This window comes from Leishmania mexicana, chromosome 29 (genome assembly GCF_000234665.1).
Source record: "Leishmania mexicana MHOM/GT/2001/U1103 complete genome, chromosome 29".
Lineage (NCBI taxonomy): Eukaryota > Euglenozoa > Kinetoplastea > Trypanosomatida > Trypanosomatidae > Leishmania > Leishmania mexicana.
The window spans coordinates 141,388-167,915 of record NC_018333.1 but is presented as its reverse complement, the minus strand read 5'-3'; the positions used below and the strand labels follow the sequence as shown (position 1 = coordinate 167,915).

The 26,528-nt window shown below is 61.4% G+C and overlaps 8 protein-coding genes and 1 pseudogene across 8 annotated transcripts, besides 1 other annotated feature; all 9 read left to right on the top strand.

Moving 5' to 3' along the window:
- Positions 1–507: 507 nt before the first annotated feature.
- LMXM_29_0510 (conserved hypothetical protein) lies at positions 508–3,933 on the top strand (the record flags this gene model as incomplete). Its single annotated transcript, XM_003877149.1, has 1 exon — positions 508–3,933. The coding sequence occupies one exon, from the start codon at positions 508–510 to the stop codon at positions 3,931–3,933; it is 3,426 nt and encodes a 1,141-aa protein (XP_003877198.1).
- A 1,546-nt stretch (positions 3,934–5,479) lies between these two features.
- Positions 5,480–6,949, top strand: LMXM_29_0500 (conserved hypothetical protein; the record flags this gene model as incomplete). Its single annotated transcript, XM_003877148.1, has 1 exon — positions 5,480–6,949. The coding sequence occupies one exon, from the start codon at positions 5,480–5,482 to the stop codon at positions 6,947–6,949; it is 1,470 nt and encodes a 489-aa protein (XP_003877197.1).
- A 1,176-nt stretch (positions 6,950–8,125) lies between these two features.
- Positions 8,126–8,665, top strand: LMXM_29_0495 (annotated as a pseudogene).
- Positions 8,126–8,665: a sequence feature.
- A 682-nt stretch (positions 8,666–9,347) lies between these two features.
- Positions 9,348–11,435, top strand: LMXM_29_0490 (conserved hypothetical protein; the record flags this gene model as incomplete). The annotated part of the gene is made up of 1 exon (XM_003877147.1): positions 9,348–11,435. One exon carries the CDS (start codon positions 9,348–9,350, stop codon positions 11,433–11,435), a length of 2,088 nt encoding a protein of 695 aa, XP_003877196.1.
- An 854-nt stretch (positions 11,436–12,289) lies between these two features.
- On the top strand, positions 12,290–13,699 carry LMXM_29_0480 (putative bystin; the record flags this gene model as incomplete). Its single annotated transcript, XM_003877146.1, has 1 exon — positions 12,290–13,699. The coding sequence occupies one exon, from the start codon at positions 12,290–12,292 to the stop codon at positions 13,697–13,699; it is 1,410 nt and encodes a 469-aa protein (XP_003877195.1).
- Positions 13,700–14,379: 680 nt separating this feature from the next.
- Positions 14,380–16,380, top strand: LMXM_29_0470 (conserved hypothetical protein; the record flags this gene model as incomplete). The annotated part of the gene is made up of 1 exon (XM_003877145.1): positions 14,380–16,380. The coding sequence occupies one exon, from the start codon at positions 14,380–14,382 to the stop codon at positions 16,378–16,380; it is 2,001 nt and encodes a 666-aa protein (XP_003877194.1).
- Positions 16,381–17,373: 993 nt separating this feature from the next.
- LMXM_29_0460 (putative aspartyl-tRNA synthetase) lies at positions 17,374–19,026 on the top strand (the record flags this gene model as incomplete). Its single annotated transcript, XM_003877144.1, has 1 exon — positions 17,374–19,026. One exon carries the CDS (start codon positions 17,374–17,376, stop codon positions 19,024–19,026), a length of 1,653 nt encoding a protein of 550 aa, XP_003877193.1.
- Positions 19,027–21,000: 1,974 nt separating this feature from the next.
- LMXM_29_0450 (eukaryotic translation initiation factor 4e,putative) lies at positions 21,001–21,927 on the top strand (the record flags this gene model as incomplete). The annotated part of the gene is made up of 1 exon (XM_003877143.1): positions 21,001–21,927. The coding sequence occupies one exon, from the start codon at positions 21,001–21,003 to the stop codon at positions 21,925–21,927; it is 927 nt and encodes a 308-aa protein (XP_003877192.1).
- Positions 21,928–23,726: 1,799 nt separating this feature from the next.
- LMXM_29_0440 (conserved hypothetical protein) lies at positions 23,727–24,362 on the top strand (the record flags this gene model as incomplete). Its single annotated transcript, XM_003877142.1, has 1 exon — positions 23,727–24,362. One exon carries the CDS (start codon positions 23,727–23,729, stop codon positions 24,360–24,362), a length of 636 nt encoding a protein of 211 aa, XP_003877191.1.
- Positions 24,363–26,528: the final 2,166 nt, after the last annotated feature.

Genomic DNA, 26,528 nt, shown 5'->3' with positions numbered 1-26,528 from the left:
ATACGCGGACAAGCGGCCACAGAAAAGCGCATCGGCACATGGCCAACGATGCATGCGTCAGCACGGCGGTGCGGGTGCACGGGTGGCATCACGCACTCTCACCCATATGCGTCCAGCGGCGCATCCTGTGCAGGGGCGCGGTACGCAGAGTGGCTCGCACACACGCGCACCCAGGCAGAGACGTTTCAACACGCTTAGCGTAGTCGGGGCTGCGTGCAGACGTGCACGCTACCTCGCTCTGTGCCTGTGCCGTGACTCCTACCTGTGCATCACCCTCTCTTTCTCTTCTCCCTCCCTCGCATCCCTCCCGTGCACACGCACCCATACACACACAACCCATTATGAATACCGTTACTCTTCAGAAGAACGCACAGGGCGCAATCGTCTGAGCGGTGCAGTTTCGACACACATCGAGAGGCGCACAAGTACTCATCTCACTCACTCGCATGATTGCTGACACACACACACACACACGCACACACACACAAATAAAAGAAAGGCAGCGACATGTCCGCGAACCCCTCAGCGACGGTGCACGTGCCCACCGTGTACGACTTGATGCATGAGCAGTCCCGGGACATTGGAACGTTTGCCTCTACAGAGCTGGAGAACGTCTACAGCTTGTCGGCGCACATGTCAGCGGCGCGCCATGCCACGTCGCCTTCCTCCGCCACGCGAAGCCTCGCGGACTTCCTCGACGACATCTTCTTCTCCTACACCGGGGTGCCATCGTGGTCAACCTTTCTGCATATTCAGCAGGAGGGGGCGGCGCTGCGGCGCCAGCTCGGAAACGGCGCCACCTTTGCACACGAAGCCGTGCACCCTTCTATATCGCCCGTTCTGAAGAAGTGGGCTCAGGCACTTCGAAGCCAACAGGCGGCGCGTGCACGCGCCATTGGTGCCGATGACTCTCCTCGCAACACCATAGTCGTGAGCGCTGCCGGTTCGCGCGGCGCGACGTCGGCAGGAAAGCCGCCCTTCAGATCTGAGTCGAGGGCCTCGACTGCTGCTGCTACTGCTGCCACATCGACCCACAACTCAACGAAGCCCGTGGCTTTCATGACCGCCGGCGCCTCCGATGATCTAGATAGCTCCTCCTCGCTGATGGAGCGAGAGTTGGCGGCGGAGAACGCACGCGCGCACCTCCCAGCCGAGGAGGACGGTGTGCTGCCTCTATGGAAGGACTTGAAGCTGACAAAGCGCTGCGGCCCGCTTGCGCTGCAGGGCTTGCGGGCGGCTGTCGGCGCCTACTACCTAGTGCTACTGCGCCTTGTGGACATTACCGAGTCGCTGGCCGATCATTGGGGGCTTCTCTCGCCCAAGGAGCTGAAGGGGCTGCACCGTGCCATGACCGCTGAAAAGACTGCACACGTACCGCCTAGTTTTCTCTTCTCTGTCTTCACGGAGCTGAACGCGTCGGAGGAGCACCTGAACAACGCCGTGGCGGATCTCCGCAAGTGCACTTGTCTGGAGACGGTTCGGCTCAACGGCAACGCAGCGCTGACGGAGCTGAACGTGCTGCCGCCTCACTGCCGCGTCGTAACCGCGTGCGGATGCAGCCTTGATTGCTTTCTCGAGGAGGCGCGCTCGACGCCGCCGTCCCCGCCTGCCGTATACGCATCGGTGACGACACTGGGGCTCGCCTATAACCGCCTTCGGCACCTACACTTTGTACAGCAGCTACCCTCTCTGCGCGTTCTGGACATGTCCTTCAATTACGTGAGTGATTTGGAGGCTGCGGTGCGGGATGTGGCCGCTCACGGGTCACTGACAGAGGTGACGCTGCAGGGCAACCCTATTTCGCTTTTGGATGCTTATCGCACTGTCGTGGTGCGCGGCTGCGTGTACCTCGACCGACTCGACGGGGTTGCCGTCACCGGAGAGGAGCGAGCCTTGAGCTGCCCGACCGTCAACGGCGGGGACGCCGCTCAGGAGGACTCGCTGGGGCGGCCATTGCTCGACAACGCACTTGCCGGTGCTGCGAGGAAGGCATCTTGTACGACGCTGCCTAACATCTGCCGGAGGCGTCAATTGAGCGTGGCTGCCTCTTCGGCCCCATCTTCGCAGCAGCACAACCCGTCGGCACGAGGCTGCGCGACCTTCGGAGCACCTCCGATCTCCAAATTGAATTTGGCAGGGGCCATGGTGGACCCTCAGCCACCTCTGTCGGATGAGGTACTACGGACAACCGTGGCGGCGGGGCTGGATTTGGTCATGGTGAGAGGTTTGGCCAGTCTCCAGCCCGTGCCACAGACGTGCCTGGCAGAGAGCTTGCTGCCCTCCTCCGGCTTCTTGCTCGAGCTAGCAGGAGTAGATACGTCGGCGCAGGCATCGGTGCCGAGCGACTGCACCTCGCCTATACAGGCGAGCTCCCTCCTGACGTCACCGCTGGCCTCCCCCCGCACCTCTGGGCAGGCGGGCAGCAGCCGCAAGGGCCGCCACCATGGCGGGACGGTCGGGGACAGCGGTGGCAGAGGCGTCTCTGCCACCGTCAGTCCCACAAGTGGAAAGCGAGTCGTGTCGCCGTTGTACAAGGTGTCGTCGCGGGTCACGGTGGAAGGCTGCTGGGGCGGCTCCAGCGTTTCAAGGGGCGATGCGTCACTCGGCTGCGCAGACGGTGTGCGTGTTGCTGTGGAAGTATGTTTGGAGCCACCCGCTCCCTTATTCGCCTCGGCGGGTAGGCATGCTGGAGCATCTGGTGCGCCACCACCGCGCGTGTCGTCTGCCGCACAGAGTAGGCAGCGCAAGGCTGGGGGGACCGCGGCTGCCGCCAACGGGGAAACGCCGCCATCCCCCATCCCCGACCCGTACATCCCGGCCCGCTTCACGGCGGGAGCCGGGGGCGGTGGCGGAGCTTCATGCCTAGTGAGTCTCCCCGTCACCGAAGCCCTTGTCTGCGCTCTTCAGCAGCCGCTAGTGTTGCGCGTCATGGTGCAGGACACATTCCGGTTCGCAGAGGGTGAGGCTGCCCTGCGCTCACAGCTGGACACCTCTACGTCGAGTGCGGCCCGTGGCAGTCCGGGAAGTCGAAGCGGCGCTGCGGCGCGGAGTGTGCCTGGGGAGCTTTTATCAAACTTAGTGCTACCTTCTTCCTTCTCGCTGGGGGAGGCACCGCTGTGGGCAACATCATGCCAGCACGGAAGCGAGGATGCCGAGGAGGAGGAGGAGCCAGTGTTGCTCCTGCGACGCGAGCTCGGGGTGATAACGCTGGACCCCCGCGATCTTTTCTTGGCGGCCGGCGGCAATCCGGCGACGTGCACCGGAGCGCAAGGCGCACCCACTCCGCTTCCTCGCTGCCGCGTGCTGTATGTGCACGATGCCGCTCTGGAAAGAGATGCGCACACGCTGAAAAGCGCAGAGCGCGAGGTGCGGCAGTGTCAGCGACGCCTCCGTGAGACACTTGCGACCTACTCGTGCATGCACCACCAGTACAAGGAGGCAGGCCGCAAAGGCCTGGAAAACCCCGACTCTCTCTCTCCGGCTCCGTTAGCGGCACTCGGTAAGGACAGCGCCGCCACTGGTACGGCGTCACCGCAGTCAAACAGACGGCGCACCTCCGTAGCGGTAAACTCCTCTACGACGGTGCTGCCGCAGCCATCTACGTCGTCGAGCAAGCAGTTCTCCCGCTCCCGCCACGCGAGTGTGTTGACCCCACCTGCCCACGCTTCACAGTTGCAGGGTTTGTATGCCAGCCTCAAAGCTGAGCAACTGCGCGTCGCTCAGCGAGCCTTACGTGTGCTGGCGCTGCGGACACGACTGAACGAGCTCCACAGCGCGTCTCTCTCCGTCGGCGTTCGGTTTTGCGTCGGACGTGGCGCGCTGCCGCCACCGTCGACCGTCGCCGATGCCGAACTGGAGGCGTTGCGCCACCCCACCGGGTCACCCAAGGGTCGCAGAGGCCGGCAGCAGGCCGCCAAAGGAACTCGTCGCTAGACAGCACGATGTCACTCTGACTAGCGGTGGTAGTGACTCCATTTCACTGCTGCGTGGCGACATCTTCGCTGACCCCTCCCTCCTCCTCGCTCGATGTACAGTAGCGCGTGGGCGTGTCAAGGCGGACGCACGCCACACTCCGCTCTTTGTGTTTTTTTTTTTTGGTTTTCCCTCTGACATCCTGTGAGCCTGCTGGCACATGCGGGCCGATATTTTGACGCGGTGGTGGTGGCCGCCACCGCCCTCTCCTCCTCACCCCTCCTCGACCCTCGAGTGTGGCCGGTCCCGTCCTCCTCCCCGCGCTCTCCTCGTGATGTCTGATCTTTCTCCTTTCGTACGCCCTCTTTTCTAATGTGAATCCACTTCTCGGGGTGAAGACCGCGGGGCGGGCGGGGCGGTGATGACCAGTTGTCGGGAGAGGGTGCTGGGGATAGTGGTGATGAACCCGTGCACACGCGCATCCCTCACACTTTTGCATGTGTATAATATCCGTTAGGGGCAGAGGGGGAGACATGGTGTGTGAGGGAGGGGGCAGGCGCGACTGTGTGTGGTGCGTGTGGAGGCGGGTGATGGCGTATGCACAGCAGCGCGCCTCCTGGGAGAGGAGGCGAGAGGAGGGAGGGGCGCAGCTGCATCCTCTCCTCTCTTTCCTTCGACTTACCTTCGTCCTTCATCCGCTCCACACACATGCCTGTGCCTCTCTCTCTGTCATGGAAAGAAGTCGGGTGCGAGCACGCGGCACTTGGCCTCCCTTTCCCCGAGAGACGAGAACGCGTTGCACAACACACAAACATTGGAGGGCAAGGAGTAGTGAGGCAGGTGCGATGACAAGAGAAGATGCACCCACAGGCCACCACACACACACACACACACACACCCACACACCCACATCATAGAGAGGATTGCGCAGGCGAATGCGTACAAGAAGATGTTGATGTCGAAGGCGACGCGTGCTTGATGTTCTTGCGGCCACTGTCTTTCCCTCTCCCTTTGGGGGGGCGGTGAAGGGTGGACTGCTCGAACACATGCCAACCGTGTTTTGGCATGCATCACCTCCGCCTGTGGCCCGGTGACTGCTGCCGCCCTCTATCACCCTTCCACGCTGAAGGGAACGCGTGCCCACGGATGTGGCATCTTTTTTTCTGCAGCTGCTGCTGACAGACAGATGCATGTAGACCCTTCCATGACCTCCTCGCTCCTTCGCCTATTCCCAGGAAAACGACAATCGACCTTCCACACAGGCGCACGGGGCTCTTGCGTTCTCGACCCGACTCCTCCACGCCTTTTTCTCCTCTTTCGCCCGAGTATGCGGGGGAGGGGAGGGGGTGAGGACTGGTAGCAGTTACAGTGCGCTTATTCAAGTAACTGGGTGACGCATGAGGGCGCCGTTGCCGTGCGACAGAATCTTTTTTATCAACCACTTGTATACAGATACACAGGCAGATACATTATCCGGAGAGTGAACCCCCTTGACACAGAGACCTGCACAGACACATACACCTTGAGCAACCACCACCAGAGCGTGTGCCGTGCGCCCCCATCATCCATGTCCTTTCTTCGTCCTACCATGTCGAGCCTGCGACGCGCTGTCAACGGTGGGAAGGACGAGCAACACCTCCATGGAGGCCCCTCTGTCACTGCGGGTGTCGCACAGCCCCTCGCAGCGCAGCCGATTTTCCACAGCGCTGCCACAGCGGACTACTCTCATGTGTCTAGTCGTGTTGACACCGGCCTCCGCACCCGCGTTCGCACGTCCTCGCTGACTCGGCGCCCCGCCGCAACCGCCGTGTCTCGCTCGCCGTCCCTGCGCGAGTTTTCGGATAAATGCGACAGTGTCATCCAGCGCGCGCAGGAGATGCTCGAGCGCACACGTGAGCAGGAGTTGAAGGTGACGAAGGCACTCGAGGAGCGTAAGTCGCAATCCCCCGGGCGTCAAGCAACGCCACCCCCGCAGCGAGAGATGACCCCGCAACGGACGCCGGCAAACATGCAGGCCGGCCTCGCTTCTCCCTCGTCGTCCCCAGCGATGCCGAACGCACCCTACACTACACCGGTGGCGCCGCCAAGAGCGTCGTCGACCCTCACCACCACATCGCCCTCTCTCCCGCCACTTCCGGCACCTCCTCCAACCCCGGCAGGTCTCCCGCGCAGCCCGCCGCCCACGCAGCCTGCCATTGACAAGAGCCCCAGCGATCCCGTCGGCCGCTTCTCGCCTCCCTCGCTATTTCAGCGCCTTCGGCAATCCTGGCAGCGTGGATCCGGCCTCGCATGGGAGGCCCACGGAACGTCGCCTACGCCATCATCGCCCGATGGGGCGCTGTGCGTCGGCATCACACGCGTGAGCCCGCGCAAGTCAGTGCGCTTCGCCAGCCCCGACAAGCTGGAGACGGTCACACCGACGAAGGTAGTCGCGTTATCGAGCGATGACGACGACGACGAAGACGAGGAAGCAAGCGAGGAAGCAAGCGAGGAAACAAGCGAGGATGAGGAAGAGCAGGAGCAGCTGCCGCCCACCAAGAAGACGCGCGCTGAATCGAGCGGCTGTAGCCACACGCCTGACCGCGCTTCCGTCGTAGTGCCGCCAGCTCCACCTCCGTCCGCCGTAAAGTCCGCCAGCTGTAACCGCAGCGGGAGCAGTAACGCTTTGCCCTCCTCCATGTCTCCACCGCCGTCGCGCGACACTGCGTCTCCGCCGTCCTCCCATAGGGAGGGCACCCGATCGCCGTCCTCCACGCGCACAGCCTCGCCTCGCCAGAGTAGCGGCAGCACTGGCGATGGAAGCAGAAGTGGTCGCAGCTCCACCTCCTCGAGCCGCCAGCCGATGGAGCATGACGAGGTCAAGGAGTACGTCATGCAGCACACCATCCGCCGCTCGCTCTCGCGTATCTCGAGGGCCAACATGGAGGACTATCTCAGAGAGGAGGGCGTGGCACTGCCAGCCGAGGGACATTGGCTTAAGCGGCAACTCCTTGCACACATCCGCGCCCTCATCAAGCAGGAGCTGGCACCGCACTGAGACCAGAGATAGAGCGACTGAGAAGAGGGGAGAGAAGGCACCGGGCAAGGTTGGATGCGGTGAACTTGTACGCACACACGCGCAGTATGTGCTGTCGAGCCATCCGCTACAGAGCGGTCTTCTCGGGCGCCGCCTCTCTCTTGACTCCGACGGTGACGATGGAGCGAGTGTGCACCACTGCGGAGAGGCCTACCGTAGACTACAGTGTGATGTTTTTTCCTTTCTTTTTCATGTTAGCACTCTTTAGATACATCTGAAGCGTTGGCGTGGATGGTTGCTGTCTCTCTCTGTCTGTTTTTCCCCGCCCCTTTCTTCCTCCTCCTCCAGGGCTTCAGCGTGTGGTTCTCTTGCCGCGCGGAGAGGGCAGGTGTACCCTGCGCAGGTGAGTGCGAACGTGCGCCTTCTCCGCGGCTCAGCAACGCAAGTAGATAGTTTACGCACAGGTAAACTTCGACGCCGGCGAATAGCGATGGGGGAATGCGGTGTGCACGCTCCTCTACAGACACCTGTGTCCTCCCTGGCTGACAGCTTATATGCCTGCGCGGAGGGGGTGGCGTGAGGTGGCATGTTTGAAAGGGTGCACTCCGAGTCTTCGCTTCTGGTGCTCTCACACGCCTGATCTCTGTCTTGTCCCTCTCCCTCCCTTCCCGCCGCGTGCTCCACCCACTGAGCGTCTCTCTCTGTTTTTTATTTTCCTGCGCGCTGCGCGAACCGGAGCACCCCGGGGGGGGGGGGGGCGGCGACGGCGACGGCGAGAGTAAGAAGGCCGACGGGTGAACTTATTGAGGGGATGGGGTTGTGAGGGGATGAGCTACCCTGAGGCGAGCAACAGAACAACTGCGATGCGCTTCTCCTACGCACCGCTTGATACTCCGTGTATGCCATACAGAACAATCACCGACAGTGAAGATGCGCTTCGGTGTGGGACCTGCAGCCGTCGTTTCACCTGCACCGCGGGTATCCCTTTTATCGGATACGCACGAGGCACGGTTGTACAGGGCAGGTCTGCGCTTGCATGTTTGCTCTCTCTAATTTTCTCCTCGCCGTCTCGGACCCAATGATCGTGTGCACTTGTGCTGTCGAGCCCATTCTCCACCACCGCTGTGCCTCGGTCAGCTGTGACTGACCTCACGTGCGTCAACGAGAAAGAAAGGGGGAGAGAGAGGAGCACCTTTGATGTTCATAGCCCTCGCTTGCAACTCCGCAGCATGTCCATCAGCTTTGGGCGCCGCATCCCCTTGTTTCCTTCTCTGCACTCACGTCCGTCTCGCCTCCTCTTATGCTTTCGTTTTTGAGGTTCTCGGATGCTCATCGAATCGCTGTGGCACACGTGACCGCGTTCTCTTCCATGGATGGCGTTTTCTCCTGACCTTCACGGACGGACTTGCACGACAAGCGCTACGCCTATCGCTGCTCTCGTTGCTGTGCTGCCCGTCCAGTCCTCATTCTCTCTCTTCCCTTTTCCTCAGACGAGGCATTCGGCTGAGGACCATCACATCGACACACTTTCGAATGCTTACCGAAAAATGAGTTGAGAAGCGGCTGCACTCGAGGGCTTACACACAACGTCAGAGTTCCCCTTTCCTCCACAGAACGACGGAGTCATTGACCAAGGAGCTCGTGCAGTCTGCGCAGCTCTCTGGGCCACATGGTCGCTGCTGCCACACACGTAAAGTGATCACCGGCCTCCCTTGCGCATTCTTGTGCAGCTGTTAGGGCCGCGCAGAGGCAGCAGCGGAGGAGGGAGAGGGTAGGCGACGGGCAGCTGCTTGGTGGGGTCGGTGTTCTACAGAGTACATCTGCGCATTCCACTGCTGCCTCTTTTTCTCTTTCCTGCTGCGTTGAACAGCGCGTGAGGGCAGCTTGGACTGAAGGCGAGAGTAGCGCTTGCGTTGCACGGAGCTCGAGTGACTGAAGGAGAGAAAGCGATTCACCAGCGCCTGATTCCATCACGCCCCTCCCTCCAGCCCCTCTTCCCCAAGCGCATGCGTAGCTGCGCAGGTCTGTGGTCAGGCTCGCGATGCACAAGGAACGGAGGACAAGCTCCCTCCCCCCTCCCCCTCAATCGTTTCTTGTGCTCTTCTTGTGTGTTACGTCTTTGCTCTCTTTTTTCCCCTTTCACACGCAGCGACTCCGGCAACGACTCGGTGCGCCTTTTCTTTCGTTTTGAACTGGTTTCGGCTAAGTGTGCCGGCATCTGTGTGTGTCTGCTGCACAGCGACAGACGGACACCCACACACCCACATACATACACATAGAACAGATTATACGTCATCGGCCTGCTGCCTTGCCTTCTCCGCTGCTTCTCTCGCCCTATTTACCTTCCTGCTTGCCTCGACTGGCCAGCATTGCTTGCACGAACTCTACCCTCCACACACACACACATACAGTGACCCCGATGTCCGGTTCCACCCAGCGTGCTGAGCAGCAGCGGCGCATACAGCAACTCCACGAGCGGCTTGAGCTGTACAACATCGCTGACAGCCACGCGGACCCGGCGAGCAACTCTGCTGGCGGCGTAGGCTTCGCCGGTACTGGCGGGCTTCAGACTGGTAGTGGCGACAAAGCACCGGCGACGAAGCCGTCCCGGGCTGCTCCGATGTTAAGCTCGCTCGATCCCAAGCCGACGCCGGCTCCCGCCTCCAACGCATTCTTTGCCTCTTCCCTTCCGCGGCGAGCGGCAGATGCAGGCACGCCGTCCGCCACTGAAATAGCTGAGGTGTCGCGGGCCTCGCCGGCACCACAGCAGCAGCCGCAGGCGCAGATACCAGCTCCGGCGCCTGCACCCCAGCTCGCCCGCAACCTCGCTCAGGAGTTCTGCGGGTCTCCTGCGAGCCCAACCCATGCGTCGCCGACCAGAGCTGCTTCTCGCCCTTCGGGGATGACGAGCGGGGCAGCGGCTTCCCCGGTTGCTCCGGAGCGTCCTTTTGCCACCGCTGCCTACCCTGAGTCGGGAACCGAGGCAGCAGCGGCCACGACAGCTGCCAACGCCGGCTCCCCGCGTCTCGCCTCCAATGTTTTCAACTATTACGAGGACTCCAAGTCTGACGGGAGCGAGGGCGACGAGTACGAGGTGGAGGAGGTGGAGGAGTACATGGAAGATGAGGAGGACTACGATGATGACGAGGAGGATGCCCGGGACCACACGAGTAGGAAGGGATCCCTGACGCTGGAGGACGTGCTGCGACGCCTCCACCGCGCCTGCAGCGGCTCCTTTGATCATGCGACGGCATCATCCCCGCTAGGGCAGGCTATGGCAGCAGCGTCCGCCTCGTCCCCGCTTATGCGTAATCCGTCACTGGTATCTGTAAAACCCGCCGCCGCTGCGGCGCCGCGTGTTACGTCGACCGCCGCCGCCACCAATCCCATAGGTGCTACCTATCCCTTTCTCCAGCAAGCGGCAGAAGTTTATCGTCAGCGCCATCTTTACAAAGCCACTCAGGAACAGAAGCAACGTCATAGTCCATTCAACACCGGCCACGCGTGGAGCACGGATGAGGAGACGAGCGTGACCGACACATCGACCTCCGAGCGGACGGAAAGACTGGGTGATGCGCCTGAGAGCCGCTCCGCATCCGACTCTTCCTCTGCTTCAGCGGCTTCGAAGAGGCACCTGGCTGCGGCGAACACGACCGCAGCTGTACAAAGCAGCGGCTTATCGGCGGCGGCACTGCAGCCACTCGCAGACGCAGCAGCTGCGACTCGCACCGCCTTGGACGTGGCGAGCGCGGAGAAGGCGCTTTCTTCCACTGCCCTGTGCTTCGATCAGCTGGAGACTGCTTATCGGCGCCTGCTCATCCTTCAACAAGGGGCCAAGTACGTATCTGAGCTTGCGGGACCGGAGTGCTTTCCACGTCCGCTACCGCGCCAAGAGGACGCTCACGCACTAGCCGAGCAGCGCGACATGGTGGTGAGGCGTGACACGGAGATGCGGGCGGCACCGCCGGCAGGGGCGTCGCTGGAGGATTTGCGGCAGCGCGAGAGCGCCGCCATCGAGAGGACACTGGGATTTCTCCGCGAGAAGTTCGACGCAGCGTTGAAGTCCTTGAAGCTCGTCGCCGATCGTGAGGCAGTCGTCGAGGGGAAACGGTGCACGTTAAAGCAGCGGGAGGTGGACATTGCAAAGCAGCGCGAGGCCCGGGTCATCGTCGAACGCGAGGTCGCCGCGGCCGAGAAGCGCCTCATGGAGCGCTCAGAGCAGCTGAGGAAGCGGGAGGAGGACTACAGTGCCCGCCTGCAGCAGCATGACTGTCAGCAGAAGGCGGCGCAGGAACAGATAGGCGAGGTGGAGCAGCTGAGCAAGCAGGTCTCCTCGTGGCTAGCGATTCTTGAAGAGCGCGATCGCCGTCTGGCCAGGAAGGAGAAGCGTCTGCAGCGTGTGCAGGCAGACCTGCTGAAGCGCACCGAAGACATCATTGTGTGGAAGAGGGCGACGCAGCGCATTAAGCAGATCCCGCCGCCCCCGTCTCCGCCGCGTATTAGCTGACCGCAAAGTCGCCGAGCAGCTCGTTTTTTTTTGCTTTGAGGCTGTGCTCGTAACGTGGACACCTCCCCCCTCCCTCTGCACAAATGCAGCCGTCTTTGCGCCTCCTGGAGTCTTTCCACCACTAGCAGGCTAACGCAGCCGCCGCTACGCCGCCTTTCCTCACTTCTCCTTCTTCTCACTTGCCACGCTGCCGATCCCAGCAGGTTGGGAAGTAGCGAGCCGATGTGTCGGAGGCCACAAGAGGGGAGCTGCTAGCCGGGGAGGGCCTATGTGAGCGACGGGGTGGGGCCTGAGTGCAGCTACCGCCATGTGCGATCCGGGATACTATCTGGAAGAAAATTGTTTGTATGCTGCTCGTACCGTGCGCCTGTTTGGCCACGTCGGTGGTCCTTCCCGTCCGGCCCCTCCCCACCCACCCCCTCACTCCCCCCCTTTCTCCTTGTATGAGTGCTGTCGCCACCCCATACCTTCTCCTCGCTATTCCTTTAAAGCAAAAGGTGCACGCTAAGAAAAAGGAAAGATCCCACCGACACGTGGTCCCTCGCCACCTTCTCCCTCGCTGACCCAGTGTGATTGCTGCTGCTGCTGCTGTGGGTGCGCGGATGTATGTTGCCAACGCGTGCTGTGCGCGCACACCTTCGAGCTCTCTCTCTCTCTCTCTCGCTCGCTCTTTCTGCTCTTGGTTGATCAAACAACGGCTGCGCTGTGCGCCCCTCGCACATCCCCCATGCTCACTCCCTTCTGTGATGTTCTGTCTCTCTCCCTCCCTCCACACAGCTAGCGGTTGCCCCGCACCTCTCCATCTGCAGTGCACACTCGACGCTCTTTCTTTCTCTCACACGCACACGCTGAGGATGCCTGGTAAGGAAAAGGCAAAGAAGGAGCACCATCGCTCCAACCCGCTCGGCGATGATATCCACGCTGAGCGCTTCGCCAGCGCCAAGAGCGCGTCGCGCCGTGCCGCAGACGAGAACGACGTGGATCAGGCCGGCTACCTCATCCCCAACCACACGACGAAACGGATCTTGCGCACGGCCAAGAAGCAGCTGGAGGCCATTCAGGGTGAGGTGACGGCTGAGGAGTACGCTACCGCGGTGTGTGGAGAGGACTACCGCGACAACGGCCTGCAGGACCTCATCGACAACGAGGAGATGACGACGGAGGGTCGCGAGCACCTCTACGAGGTGGAGGCGGCGGCGGATGACGAAGACGTGGTTCTGGAGTACGACGACAACGAGTCTATTGCATCCGAGATGCCGGTGGATGTGCCGGACGTGTCTCCAGAGATGTACGGCATCGACGAGGAGGAGGCACGACTGCTGAACGCCTTCCAGCCTGCCTCGCGTGTGCAGAGCCGCAACTTGGCGGACATGATCATGGAAAAGATTAGGGAAAAGGAGCAGGGCGCCCGTGGTGGTGCAGCCCCGAGCCCGAGCGATAACGCCCGCGTGGCAGACGGTGACAGTGAGGACAAGATCGACAATCGTGTGGCACGCGTGTACACGGCCATCGGTACGGTGCTGAAGCGCTACACCTCCGGCAAGATTCCAAAGGCGTTCAAGATTTTGCCAAACGTGAAGAACTGGGAGCAGCTGCTGATGCTGACCCGTCCGGATCAGTGGTCCCCGCACGCCACGTACCAGGCCACTCGCATCTTTGCCGCCAACTTGAACGAGAGTATGCTGCAGCGCTTCTACGCCGCGGTGCTGCTGCCCGTCGTGCACGAGCGGCTGCTCGAAGAGAAGAAACTGCACCCGGCCCTGTACATGGCAGTGCGCAAGGCGCTCTTTAAGCCCGTCGCCTTCTTCAAAGGCTTTCTGCTGCCGCTGGCAATGGATGAGGAGTGCACGCTGCGTGAGTCCCTTGTTGTGGCGAGCGTGCTGCAGCGCTGCCACTTGCCACCGGTGCCCACCGCTGTCACCATCTACAAGATCGCGCAGCAGCCCTTCAGCGGTCGGTGCTCCGTCTTTCTTCGTGTGCTTATCGACAAGAAGATGGCGCTGCCATACCAGGCCATCGACGAGCTGGTGAAGTACTTTCATCGCTTCTTGGAAACGCACACGAAGGAGGAGGCGCTGCCGGTGCTGTGGCATCAGACCCTGCTCTCCTTCGTCCAGCACTACAAGGCGGACCTGACCGAGGCGCAGCTGGGGCTGCTATCAAACGTGTGCAACGTGCATTTTCACTACATGATCACCCCCGAGATCCGTCGCGAGATTGGGGCGGCGCTGCGCATGAAGCAGGGTGCGGCACCCGTTTCCTAGGGTGTACAGGGGCACCAGCTACCCAAGCAAACACACGCGCGCCTCTCGTGCCGGCTCGTTTGTGGACAAAGAGAAGAGCACTCTCGTGCTTCGTTGGCTTTCCTTCATCGCACCGAATCCGGTTAACTAACGCCATATATTAAGCGCACCAACAGCTGAGCGGAGCGTAAGCCCCCCCCTCCTCTCCTCACAAGTGCCCGCAGAGGGCAGGAGAGGACCGAATACAAGTAAGCCGCCATCAGCACGCAACCGCGTTGCGTGCAACGATGTTGTTTTCTTCCCCACTCACGCACGCGAGGAGGTATCGCGGCGATGAAGGCCCACGATTTCTGTGGCCATGTGCGGTTGCGTGTATTGGTGCAACAGCGAACAAAGAAAGGTGAAGCTCCGCACCTATGGGATGCGAAGCGGGGGGGCTGATGGGGAGCAAATTCTGCGTTGAGCGTCGCATGCGCGGGGTAGGTCAACGTGGCCCGTGAGTCGGCGCCACCACTCCTTATGTAGTACGCGACCGCCCCATGGGCTGATTAGTGATCCCACACCTTTCTCTTCCACCTTCCTCTTCTCCCTCTAAATCGCCACAGAAGCGCTTGCGTTCAGCAGGCGCAGCGACAGCACGCGTACAGCATCCACGCCCCTTCTGCGCTTGCATTTTGCTCGCTCGTGCATCGCACACCGTCATGTACCGGGTGGGCTATGGGCCGTCCCCTCTCCTGCACAGCCGGCTCCTCGGCAGTGACACTGCTCTGTTGATGTCGCTGCAACACGCGGCGCACTTCACCGGCGCACTGGGACCTTGTCGGCGTGTCTCCACATCAACTTCCCACCACTGTGCCGCGACATGCTTGCACAGCGCCGCCGCCATGGCAAGGCGCCACGCCGGAAGCGCGAGCAGGAGGTTCCTCCCTCCACCACCTCCACTTGGTGGTTCTGCAGCAGGTCGCACCGGCAGCTTTCTCCCACCACCACCACCGCTGTCTTCTGCACGTCTCTCGCCGGCCCACGGTGGAGGCACCAGCCACAGCGCAAGCATGCACCTGCTCTCGCCACAGGAGGTCGCCAGCACATTTGTGCTCTACGTGCCGACCTTCTACGTTTCTTTCCAGTGTGTCGCGTCGTTGCTGCCGGATGCGATACGCGAGGAGATCACGGGTCGCGGCCGCCTCGTCAACTTCTTCAAAAAGTTTCCTTTTATCTTCGACGTCCTCGTCGTCGATTCCGGCCGCATCAACGTGCGGCTGCACCCCGACCTGATACACCCGCAGCGCGGCGTGGCAGATGACAAGTACATGATGTCAGACGTTGGCCAGACAACCAGCTACGTGGTGAAGCCGGAGTTCATCGTCTGCGCCGAGAACATCGAGTCCAATGGTATGCAGCGAGTGCTCCTCACGCCACCTGCGCCACCGCCGGCCATGCGCGTGCGGCTGGAGGAGCGAGTGCCAGTCCTGGACCGCCTGCGCAGTCTCGTGCCGGCGGAGTTCACCGCCATAGATGCACTGGAGGAGAGCATTTCGGAGGACATTTTGTTTCACCCGTACTTCAACTGCCAAGGCGGCCTCTTCTCCATTGCCGGCAAAATGCCAGAGGAGTTCCAGGTCGTCGACGGCCGCATCCGGCGCCGGCCGCCCCACCTCGCCCCTCTGGCGCTCGACGAGTTCACGCTGGACACCTCCCCTCTTCCAGAGGTGGCAGCGCTCATCAAGCGCCATGTCTGTGACAGCGACATCCCTCACTGGGTCAGCATCACCCCGCTGTATGAGCAGCTCACCCGCGCACAGAAGCAGGAGATCAAGCGGCGATACCGCAGCTTTGCTGGTTTTCTGCGCGCTCACGGCCGGTCACTTGCGGTGTCGACGGACATGCTTCAGGTGTCCATGTGGATTTTCGTGTCTTCGCGGTCGCCGCCGACCTCCGTCAGCGCGAACACGGCTGCCGCAGTCGCGGATGATCAGGTTGTCACCGCGAGGGACTCCAGTGCTGCAACCCCCTCAGCAGCCTCGTTGTCACAGCAAGGGGCACCATCGGAGCCATCCTTGTCGCCAGCGGCTGCGGGCGGGTCGTCAGGTGCGACTTGCGCACCTCCCACACCCGCCGTGTACACCCGAGAGCAGGTTCTCAACGCCTGGTACGATCGCTTTCCGCCATACAAGACGCTCAGCCTGCGCGACGCGATGCAGCTCCTGCCTGTTGAGATGCGCGCCTCCGGCCTTCCCACCAAAATCGCGCCGTGGCTCGCCACTCATCCTCACTACTTCTCTGTCGACTTCGCGGAGGAGGAGGATCCCGCTAAGGTGCTGATCCGCCGCGCCTCGGAGCGGCAGCCGCTGGACCTCGCCGCCGCCCTCTACGCCAATATACCTGACAAGGACACGCCGTGTCCATCAGCCGAGGTGCTACAGAAGCTGGACCCGTCGGTGCGCCGCGTCATAGAAGGCATTGGCCTTCTTCAGCTGGGGCGCGTGCTGCCACAGTGGCTGCTGATCGAAAAGTGCCGTGGGGGTGGGGCCGGCGTCGTGGGTGGACCGCCCCAGCAAGCGGAGTTCACAATTCGGCGGCTGCAGGATATGGACGCGCTCGAGAAGGCGCAGCGGCGCGACAGCAAAGGTGTGAAGAGAAGAGAAATGGCGGATGTCGACGCTGGGGTGGCGGAGCTGGAGGAGTCGGTGACCGGGGCTTAACAAGCAGGCAATGCAGCGCCTTGGAGGCGGGAAGGGGCGTGGCACAGAGATGGACCTGCGGAATCTGCGCGAGTCCTTCTGCCAAGTAGGAGCGGGGTGCGGTGCGCACGATAAGGTCTTTCCCCCTACCACGCTATGAGCAAGCGACAATGTTGGCCGCCTTCCTGCCTCTCTTGCGTAGGATTGCATTGCGCCGTGCGCCGACGTGTGCGTACATGCTCGTGCCTATGTGTTGGATGCGCTGACTCACAGAACGGCAACCCAGAAAGCAGTGGGAGACAAAATGCGGCGCCTGGGTAGCAAGGGGGTGGAGCTCGTACCGATCAGGCAACGCACCCTAGAGAGGACGGCGCCCCAAGTGTGCATGCACGGGCATCATCGCACCTGTCTCCTCCCCCACGCACGCACGTAGGTGTCTGCATTATGAGCGGGCGTGCTTCATTGCGCACCGCAGGCTTGGGTGAGGGATTGTGGCGGCAGTGAGGATCGATGCAGAACAGCGAGCACGACGTCATCTTCACTCGCTGCACAACGCACTCGGCCTCTTCTTTGTGAAGGCGCTGCCAGTGTGAGGAAAAGGAGCGTCAGGCCCATCCATGTCTTGCCACAGTGGTGTACGACCATGTGGCCCGAAAACTCCCAATATGGAACGACGCACCTCTGTGGGCAGACCTCCCTCCCTCCCTCCCTCCCTCTTCATACCTCGGCACACATCGCGCATTGCGCATCACACACACACACACACCTGTCCATCGACAGTCCTCCCCCCCTCTTCACACACACACACACACAAGTGCGCCCCTTCTCTTCCCTTCTTGTGCGTTTTTTTCATTTGGCAGTCCAAGCGCTCGGACCGGCATCCATAATCGACGAGAAAAATAAGCGAAAACGCCTCCGCGCATCGCCCCACCCCCCTTCCCCTTCCCCTTCCCCCCACAAAAAAAAACGTTTTGATTATTTCTCCGCCCCCCTCCTTTGATCGAACGTGGCAACATGAGCTCCAACCACGCCGATGCCGGCGCACCAGCCGCGGAGAAGAAGATGAGCGACAAAGAGGCTCGTAAGGCGGCGCGCCTGGCGGAGGAGAAGGCCCGCGCGGAGGAAAAGGCGGCCCTTGTGGAGAAGTACAAGGATGTGTTTGGTGCCGCCCCAATGGTGCAGTCGACGACGTACAAGTCGCACACGCACATCCCGGTCGCGGAGCTTTCGCAGCCGGAGTTGGTGGGCAAGACGGTGCTGATCCGTGCCCGCGTGTCGACGACGCGCAAGAAGGGCAAGATGGCATTCATGGTGCTGCGCGACGGGAGCGAGTCGGTGCAGGCGATGGCTGCCGTGGAAGGCGACGTGCCGAAGGAAATGATCGACTTCATGGGGCAGATCGCAACAGAGTCGATTGTTGACGTGGAGGCGACGGTGAGCAAGGTGGAGCAGCCCATCTCATCGACGTCGCACTCGGACATCGAGCTGAAGGTGAAGAGGATCCACACGGTGACGGAGTCACTGCGCACGCTGCCGTTCACGCTCGAGGACGCGAGCCGCAAGGAGTCGGACGAGGGTGCGAAGGTGAACCTTGACACGCGCCTGAATAGCCGCTGGATGGACCTGCGCACACCAGCGTGCGGCGCGATCTTCCGCCTTCAGTCGCGCGTGTGCCAGTACTTTCGCCAGTTTCTTATCGACAACGACTTCTTTGAGATCCACTCGCCAAAGATCATCAACGCGCCGAGCGAGGGTGGAGCCAACGTGTTCAAGCTGGAGTACTTCAACCGCTTTGCGTATCTTGCCCAGTCGCCACAACTGTACAAGCAGATGGTGCTGCAGGGCGATGTGCCACGCGTGTTCGAGGTGGGCCCGGTGTTTCGCTCAGAGAACAGCAACACGCACCGCCACCTGACGGAGTTTGTTGGGTTGGACGTGGAGATGCGCATCGATGAGCACTACTACGAGGTGCTGGATGTGGCGGAGAGCCTATTCAACTACATTTTCGAGCACCTTGCCACCCACACCAAGGAGCTGACGAGCGTGTGCCAGCAGTACCCCTTCGAGCCTCTTGTGTGGAAGCTCGCACCGGAGAAGATGAAGGAGCTCGGCGTTGGCGTCATCTCGGAGGGCGTGGAGCCGACAGACAAGTTCCAGGCACGCGTGCAAAACATGGATAGCCGTATGCTGCGCATCAACTACATGCACTGTATTGAGCTGCTGAACACTGTGCTCGACGAGAAGATGGCGCCGACGGATGACATCAACACGACGAACGAGAAGCTGCTCGGCAAGCTTGTGAAGGAGCGCTACGGCACGGACTTCTTCATCTCGGACCGCTTTCCATCCTCGGTGCGTCCGTTCTACACGATGGAGTGCAAGGACGACGTGCGCTTCACAAACTCGTACGATATGTTCATCCGCGGTGAGGAGATCTCCAGCGGGGCGCAGCGCATCCACGACCCCGATCTGCTGCTGGCGCGCGCCAAGATGCTGAACGTGGACCTCACACCGATCAAGGAGTACGTCGACTCCTTCCGTCTGGGGGCGTGGCCGCACGGCGGCTTTGGCGTTGGGCTGGAGCGTGTGGTGATGCTGTACCTTGGACTGAGCAACGTGCGCCTTGCTTCGCTCTTTCCGCGTGATCCGCAGCGCACGACGCCGTAGAGGCAGCGCACGACGTTCTTCTTGCCTGATCGACACTCCAATTCTCATTCTCCGCAGCTCGTCTTCGAGGCGACTGATGTGACGCTCTTCTCGCACTTTCCCCGCCGTCCGCCGCTCTGCACATGTGTTTAGTGGCGGACCGCAGAGAGACTGGGTGTGCGGTACGCCTCGGATAGAGGGGGGAGAGAGGGATGATGTGCGGTGGGGGCGGGAGATCATTTTGGCTTTGTGTTCTTCACTAAGTATCCTGATAGGCACGGTGAAGATGTACGCACGGCTCTGTGGCAAAGGCCGCGCTCGTGTCTGTGTGTGCGTCTGCGTGGGGGGTACGCCTTGCGGTTCGCGCGTGCGTGGAAGGTGTCGCGGTGGCTGGTTGCGTGACGGAGCGAAGGTCTCTCCGTCTCTGTTTCGCGCCCGCTCCATCCTCGTTATCCTTCTCCGTCGCACCACCGATGTAAACCTCCGGTCACACGCACCCGCGCACAGACACGGGCACGGCGAGGGACGCACACATGCATCTCTCTCTCTATCCCGCTCTATAGAGCTCCGCCTCGTTGCAACGGACCTTCTATTCTCGTGCCAATTTCGACCGCACACACACCCGCATACCCACATGTATGTGTGCATGCGGGTGCATGTGCGTCTTTCTGTGCGCGCCTGATCTTTCTCGTGCGTGTGTGTGTGCTGCGCGCTAGGCGTCTCTCCAAACTCGAAACGATGTGTATGTGAATGAGCCGGGCTCAAGCCGGCGCTGCTCTGCAGCACAGCACGCTCATGCAGCGCTACCCGCCACTGGCCCGTGACGGCTGCTGATGCTCGCAAGGGTGTAGTCTGCTGGGGTGGTGGTGGTGAGGTAAGAGGGGGGGAGGCATAGAAGGTATGCGCGGAGCGGAGGGAAGGGTGGTGCCACTCCTCACGTGGCAAATTCTTTTACGATGCTCCCCCGTAGGCGTGTCTGTGCGGAACTACATGCGCGTGCTCTCTGCCTCTCTAGCCACTTTCGCCTCTGTCTTCTGCCTATCGCTCTGCTAAACATCCCCCCTCTCCCTCTCTCTTCTCCGTCTCTCTCTTGGCGTACTTCGCAGTTACGCGAGTCACCAGTCGCCACGCTCAACCACGACGGCGCTGACTTCACCTGCACCTGCATCCTTTCGCTGCGCGTGGCTGCTTGCGTGTGCGTGCGCCTCCGACCTCCATTCTCGGTACCTCTCACTTTTCCCGCCTCCGCCTCTCTTTGTTGTCTACGTTCGCAGTGCTTCTTCGCCCCGCGCCCGCCCGCCGAAGTTTCTACTTTTGTGCACGTGTTGTGTGCGCGTCGGTGTCTGCGTGTCTTCTCCATACCCCACACGTGTCCGCAGCCCTGCACTCCTCGGGAGCCTCCGCGTTTTCGTGTGACCCAAACATCGTCCCTTCAGCGAACCTCCTCCCCCTCCCCGCCTCCTCGCCTCTACCGTCGGCTGTGCCGGTGTGGGCTTCGCTCCTCTTCTACGCTCTTCGCGTTTTTGTATCTTATCGACGGCGCTCTGGCCCGCCGTCGCAGCCGCTACGCCAATGTCTACCCCTCTCGATGTGAGGGCCGCCGAGTACAGCCCTTCCTTCGCTGTCACCGTGAAGAGGACGGTGGCTGCCGTGCCGCCAAAGTCACCGGCGCCGGCCAAGTCAAAGATCAGCGTGACTCGCACTGGCATCAACACCACGTACCCGATGCCGCCGCCGCCGCCGATGCCAGAGAAAAACTACACACCCTTTTTCGCGGCGGGGTGCCAGACGTTTGCCGCATCCAAGGCGCCGATGCCCGCTGCGCAGCCCGGCTCTCAGCCGCCACCCATGCATTCAGCACCTCCGACTGTCTCCGTGGGGTCGAACTCGATCCCACCTTCGTCCCCTGCAACTGCGCCAGGTGAGCGTAGCCCCGCTGTTGCGGCACGCAGTGTACCGACCCGCTTTAGTCCTGCCACGGTCCCGCGCCACCACATGAACCCCAACGCCACGGAGTTCATGCCAGGCCGGCGCAACGGCCCGGACGGCGGGCTTGAGGCGCTGCCCACGTCCACGGCGGACATGGAGCTTGCCAAGACTCCGGCTGGAGCCGCTGCCGCTGCCGTCCACGCGTCGGCGCTGCCAGGTGCGGCGCGCCGCAGCCTCCACAACTCTCCCATCATCCAGCCCTCTCGTCTGAACGTCAAGAGCGCCTCTGAGATTGAGGCCATTAGCAAGAACAGTGCTCTGAATGCAGCTGCCGCCGCCTACGTGCCGCAGCGCACCCTGGCGCGGGTGGTGCTGACACAGCCATCCCCGCTCGCCCTCGCCCCCTCTGAGGACCCGGCCAAGGACAATATCGAGATGATGCTGGACGATCTTTGGTGTCTCTTCTACCTCCCTACTACGCTGGGCGAGAACATAAAGGAGGAGGACTACAACCCCACGTTGGTGTTCCGCGTGGACAGCATCCCGACCTTCTGGCGGGTGGTGAACAACGTCGCGGCCCCATCCGAGCTGCAGCTCAGCACGCTGTATCTCTTCCGCGACGGCATCGACCCCAAGTGGGAGGACCCCGCGAACCGAGATGGTGGCATTGTGAAGGTGAAGGCCACTGCTGCCCAGGTCGATGAGGCGTGGGAGCTGCTGCTGTGCCGCACCATCGGCGACTCGTGGTCCCCATCGGTGCGCGAGACCGTCAACGGTGTGGTGTTGAAGGTCCGCGAGCGCGCCTACTGGCTGGAGTTGTGGGTCACCAAGAACTCGAGTGCGCTGCAGAAGGACCTCGCCGAGCTCTGGCACCCGATCCTCGGCGCCTCCTTCGCGACCACGTACCTGACGCACGCCATGATGCAGGAGCGCTCCCACGCCGCTGCCGCCTTAGCTGCCGAAAAGCAGAAAAGGAACCGTCGGCGCTACTAAGCTGCTGCGCATGTGGACTCCCCTCTTATGCCGCGGTGAGGGGGGGAGAGAGGTCTGTGGCGTCGCATCTGCGCGTCATGACCATTTCTGACGAGCACTTGCCCTCTCTCTGCGTGCGTGTCTGTGTGTGTCTGTGTGTGTGTGCCTACAAGTAGCTGACTGCATCTTTCTCTGTTTTCGCTTTTTCTGTTTCCTTCTCCCGTCGCGCATGTCGAGCTTCCTGGCATTCCCGCCTGCGGTGCGCGTGAGGTGCTGACGGCGGTGTTGCTGTTCGTGGGTGGGCTTGTGATTTACGTGTTTCAGCTTCACCCCTTCCTTTCTCTGGCTTATCGTTGGCTGTCCTCCTCCGACCCTCTGCCCTCCTCGCGATGCGACACACACACACACACACACACACACACACGGTGAGAGGGAGAGAGGAGAGGACGATCAGCAACGCCTAATTCGCCGTTAATCGATGATGTGGCAGAAGCAGTGGCAGGCAGCATCCGCGGCATGGAGCGGTAAACCTCGTCTTCTCTTTACCGATGCGCCCCTGTCTGTCTGTCTCTGTTGTTGGGGAAAGCGCCGCAACTGACTGAGGGCGCGCGTCGGCACATCACCGCTCTCTCGCACTCGCTCTCCCTGGTGATTCTTTTCGGTGTCTGCCTTGCGGGTGTGTCTGGGCCGAGGGGAGCGCGATGGTTGCGGTGGTTAGGTGAGCGGCATGGCTGTGCACTACCCGCCCCTTCCTCCCTTCCTCGGCGCCGTACACGAGAGGCGAAGACAAACGCGAGGAAGAAGACCAGAAAGAGAGAGGCGGGCGGGCGGGTCGGCATGGCCGGGGTGCTCGTGCGGCGTGTGTGGCGTGGGAGGGGGGAGGGAGGGAGACCCACCGGTCCGTGCATTTTTTCGAGTCTGATAAGAGTCTAACACGCGAAAGGGCGCTTATGCGATTAAGAGCGCCACACACGAAACAACGAACACCAATAAAAGGCGACGCCGACCGACCAACCGAACGGCGCAGTCCCACGTGGCGAGACGGAGGGAGGAGGGAAGGACACACGCGACCCATCCCGATCGCACAGGCCTGAAAACGTACGAGCTACCTACCAGCAGTTGGCAGGGTGGGAGAGAGGTGTGGCAGTCGCATGTATAGCAGGCGCTGATGCGCGTGTGCGAACAGGGCAGCGGTGCCCGCACGCACCTCTATCCCTACAGCCTCCCTCATTCTCTGGTATACGTGGCGACTGCCGTTCTGGGCTATCGGAGCCTCTGTAGGTGCGTGTACCCGCGGAGGTATCCTTTGGGCGCATGTTTCGCAAGCGTGTGTAGGAACGCACGTGCTTCCTTTTCTGGCGTGTGCTGCTGCTCTCTCTCTCTCGCTCGCTCGGAATACTGCCCTGCCGCTCTGGGACGGTGACGACGGAGCTGCTCGGCAACGCTCCTCCTCTCTCGAATCATGTCTGCGTGCTGGAGCTCCCAACTTGCGGAAAGAGCTCTCTCTTACCCCTCCATCTTTTCATTTTCTCCGGCGCGCATATGCGCTCCCGCAGACACACTCGCATGCCTGCGCACTCACGTTTTCCATGCTCCGCTGCATTACCTTCTCACGGCTTTCGGCTTCCATACTGCTCAGCGGCGCCGCTGTGCCTCGCCTGTCCCAAGTCACATGCACTTCGGCCTGGGCATCCTCGAGCAGCCTTACTACGGCGAAGGCGTTGTGGTGCTCCGCGACGGCACCGCTGAGAAAGGATATTCGAAAAAACGACCGCGGCGATGCTCGACGACTGACTTTTGAGGAGCGCGCTGAGCGTCGTATGGGCAAGACGCGGGACCAGCGCGAGAGCCGCGAGCAGCTCGCACAGGAGGCGCAGGTGATGGTCTCTGAGGACTTTCCTGAAGAGCTGGAGGCCATCTACGCCAAAACGTCCGAGAAGGCGAACATCAGCGCCATGAAGGTGCTGAACATGGCCAAGTGCTTGGAGCTGCTAGAAGTGGAGGTGGCTGGCGGCCACATGGTGCTGCTCGTTAAGGTTGCGCAGGTGGTGAAGACCGGCAACACGACCATCGAAATTACGCCGAACTCCGCATCCTTTGGCAGCTCCATACTGCAGCGTGTGAGTCGATTTGATGGCACACTGCAGATCTCCAAGGAGGGCACAAAGATACGAGTCGTCATACCACCCATCACGACGGCGCGCCGCGACAAGACCGTCGCAGAGGTCAGCAACCTCATCTCGACCTTTCGCCAGCGCGTCAAGCACTCGAAGACGAAGGCAGTGAAGGTGCTGCAGGATGCCGGTCTGGATGATGGGGTACAGCAAGAGCTTACTGCGCTCGTGGACTCTACTGCCAACGCCTTTGTGGAGGAAAAGGTGGCAGAGCTGGAGTTGTTGTCGGAGGAGGTCATGTCCATGGGCATTGACGAGTCAGACGTCGCTGCCGGTCGCTAGCGCTACTCTCTCCCTTTGCGACAATGCATGGAGTAGCGCGGAGATTGGGCGGGTGAGGGGACGGCGCGACTGCAGTCGTGCTGACGAGGAAAAGCGGAGCGCATCGGCACCAGCACCACAACGTGAGACAGCGCTCTTGTCTTACCCCTCCTCCCAGTTGAATGTGAGACGGCGGTTACGAGTGGGTGGGCCTGTCTGATGCCTCTGTGTCCGCTGACCGGCAGGAGTGCGGGGGGGGGTGGAGGTTATGCGTGCACATACACACTTTTTTACTCGTTGTCCTTCCCTTCCCCGCCCTCCGCTCCCGCCTCGCCCACGCATCTGCGCGGTATCTCCCAAGGCAGCTGCAAAACACGGCACCGCAACACCGAAGAGGCACGCAGGCAGACAGGCGGGCAGGCAAGCGACAGCGACCGCCATCTCGAATACGCGAGAGAGGGGCAGTGGTAAAGGCGAAACTTTTCGCTTGGACACCTTCTACACAGTTGTGCAATAATGCCGACTTCCTGCCGCAGCGACGGCGCCTTGCTCATCCCCGTGCCGCCGAGGCCACATGGCTTTCGCTCTCTCTCTGCATGCCTAAGCTTATTCAGCGCGTGAAGGGAGGGAGGGGACTCACCTCGAGAAGGCAAGCTCTGCGTGCCGATCAGCTGCATTCCACCCTTGTCGCTTCCTCAATCTTTCCTCTTCCCTCACTCCCTCTGCTCGTGCACTCGGTCGCTCACTTCTCATTCTCCGTGTACACGCATCGCCTCTGCTGCTGCACCGGGCCATCTTCTGCACCAATTTGCATGTAAGCGGCCACTGCGCTCTGCCCCTGTGCAGTCTCTGCGCGTCCGCAGCGACGCCGGAGAAGCGCGGCGCCTGTACTCACTTCAAGAAGGACACAGCCGCAGACACCCTAAAGGACAGAAACATGGCAACCAAGCTCCATCTCATCGTTACAGCGAACCTCCTTTGCCTTCGTCAGTCGCCCATGTGACGCCTGTGCTCTTCGCACTCCACGCTGATCAGCACCGTCGTCTGGCCCCCACCCCCTTCTCTCTCCGTCTGCTACCCCCACTTGATGATTCACCGTGCATTCCTGTGGTATCTGATGTATCCTGCATGAACACGAAAAACGCAACGAGCGCCCTTCACGTCGAAGTGGTGCGAACTGAGTGGATCTGCCATGCGTGCGTGTCTATAGTGCGCCGCGTTGCTTACGGTGTAGCACTGCTGCTGCCGCGGTGCGTGTGAGTGTGGCTGCTTCCCCCCTCTCCTGTGTGTGTGTGCCTTCGCCGTGGTGATGACGCACACGATTCTATTACCTGTGGGATCTGATCAAGTGCTGTATTGATGAAAAGCAGAACGATGCACGCGTGCAGCGTGTTAGACTGAGGCGGCGAAGTGTTGAGTGTGGCGGCACCGGCGTGCCACTGCGGCGAGAGTATGCTCTGTGAGAGAGGGCGATCGAGCGCGCGCGTGTGTGCACGACACTTCTCCGGCACCCCCCCCTTGATGATTCACCGTGCATTCCTGTGGTATCTGATGTATCCTGCATGAACACGAAAAACGCAACGAGCGCCCTTCACGTCGAAGTGGTGCGAACTGAGTGGATCTGCCATGCGTGCGTGTCTATAGTGCGCCGCGTTGCTTACGGTGTAGCACTGCTGCTGCCGCGGTGCGTGTGAGTGTGGCTGCTTCCCCCCTCTCCTGTGTGTGTGTGCCTTCGCCGTGGTGATGACGCACACGATTCTATTACCTGTGGGATCTGATCAAGTGTTGTATTGATGAAAAGCAGAACGATGCACGCGTGCAGCGTGTTAGACTGAGGCGGCGAAGTGTTGAGTGTGGCGGCACCGGCGTGCCACTGCGGCGAGAGTATGCTCTGTGAGAGAGGGCGATCGAGCGCGCGCGTGTGTGCACGACACTTCTCCGGCACCCCCCCCTTGATGATTCACCGTGCATTCCTGTGGTATCTGATGTATCCTGCATGAACACGAAAAACGCAACGAGCGCCCTTCACGTCGAAGTGGTGCGAACTGAGTGGATCTGCCATGCGTGCGTGTCTATAGTGCGCCGCGTTGCTTACGGTGTAGCACTGCTGCTGCCGCGGTGCGTGTGAGTGTGGCTGCTTCCCCCCTCTCCTGTGTGTGTGTGCCTTCGCCGTGGTGATGACACACA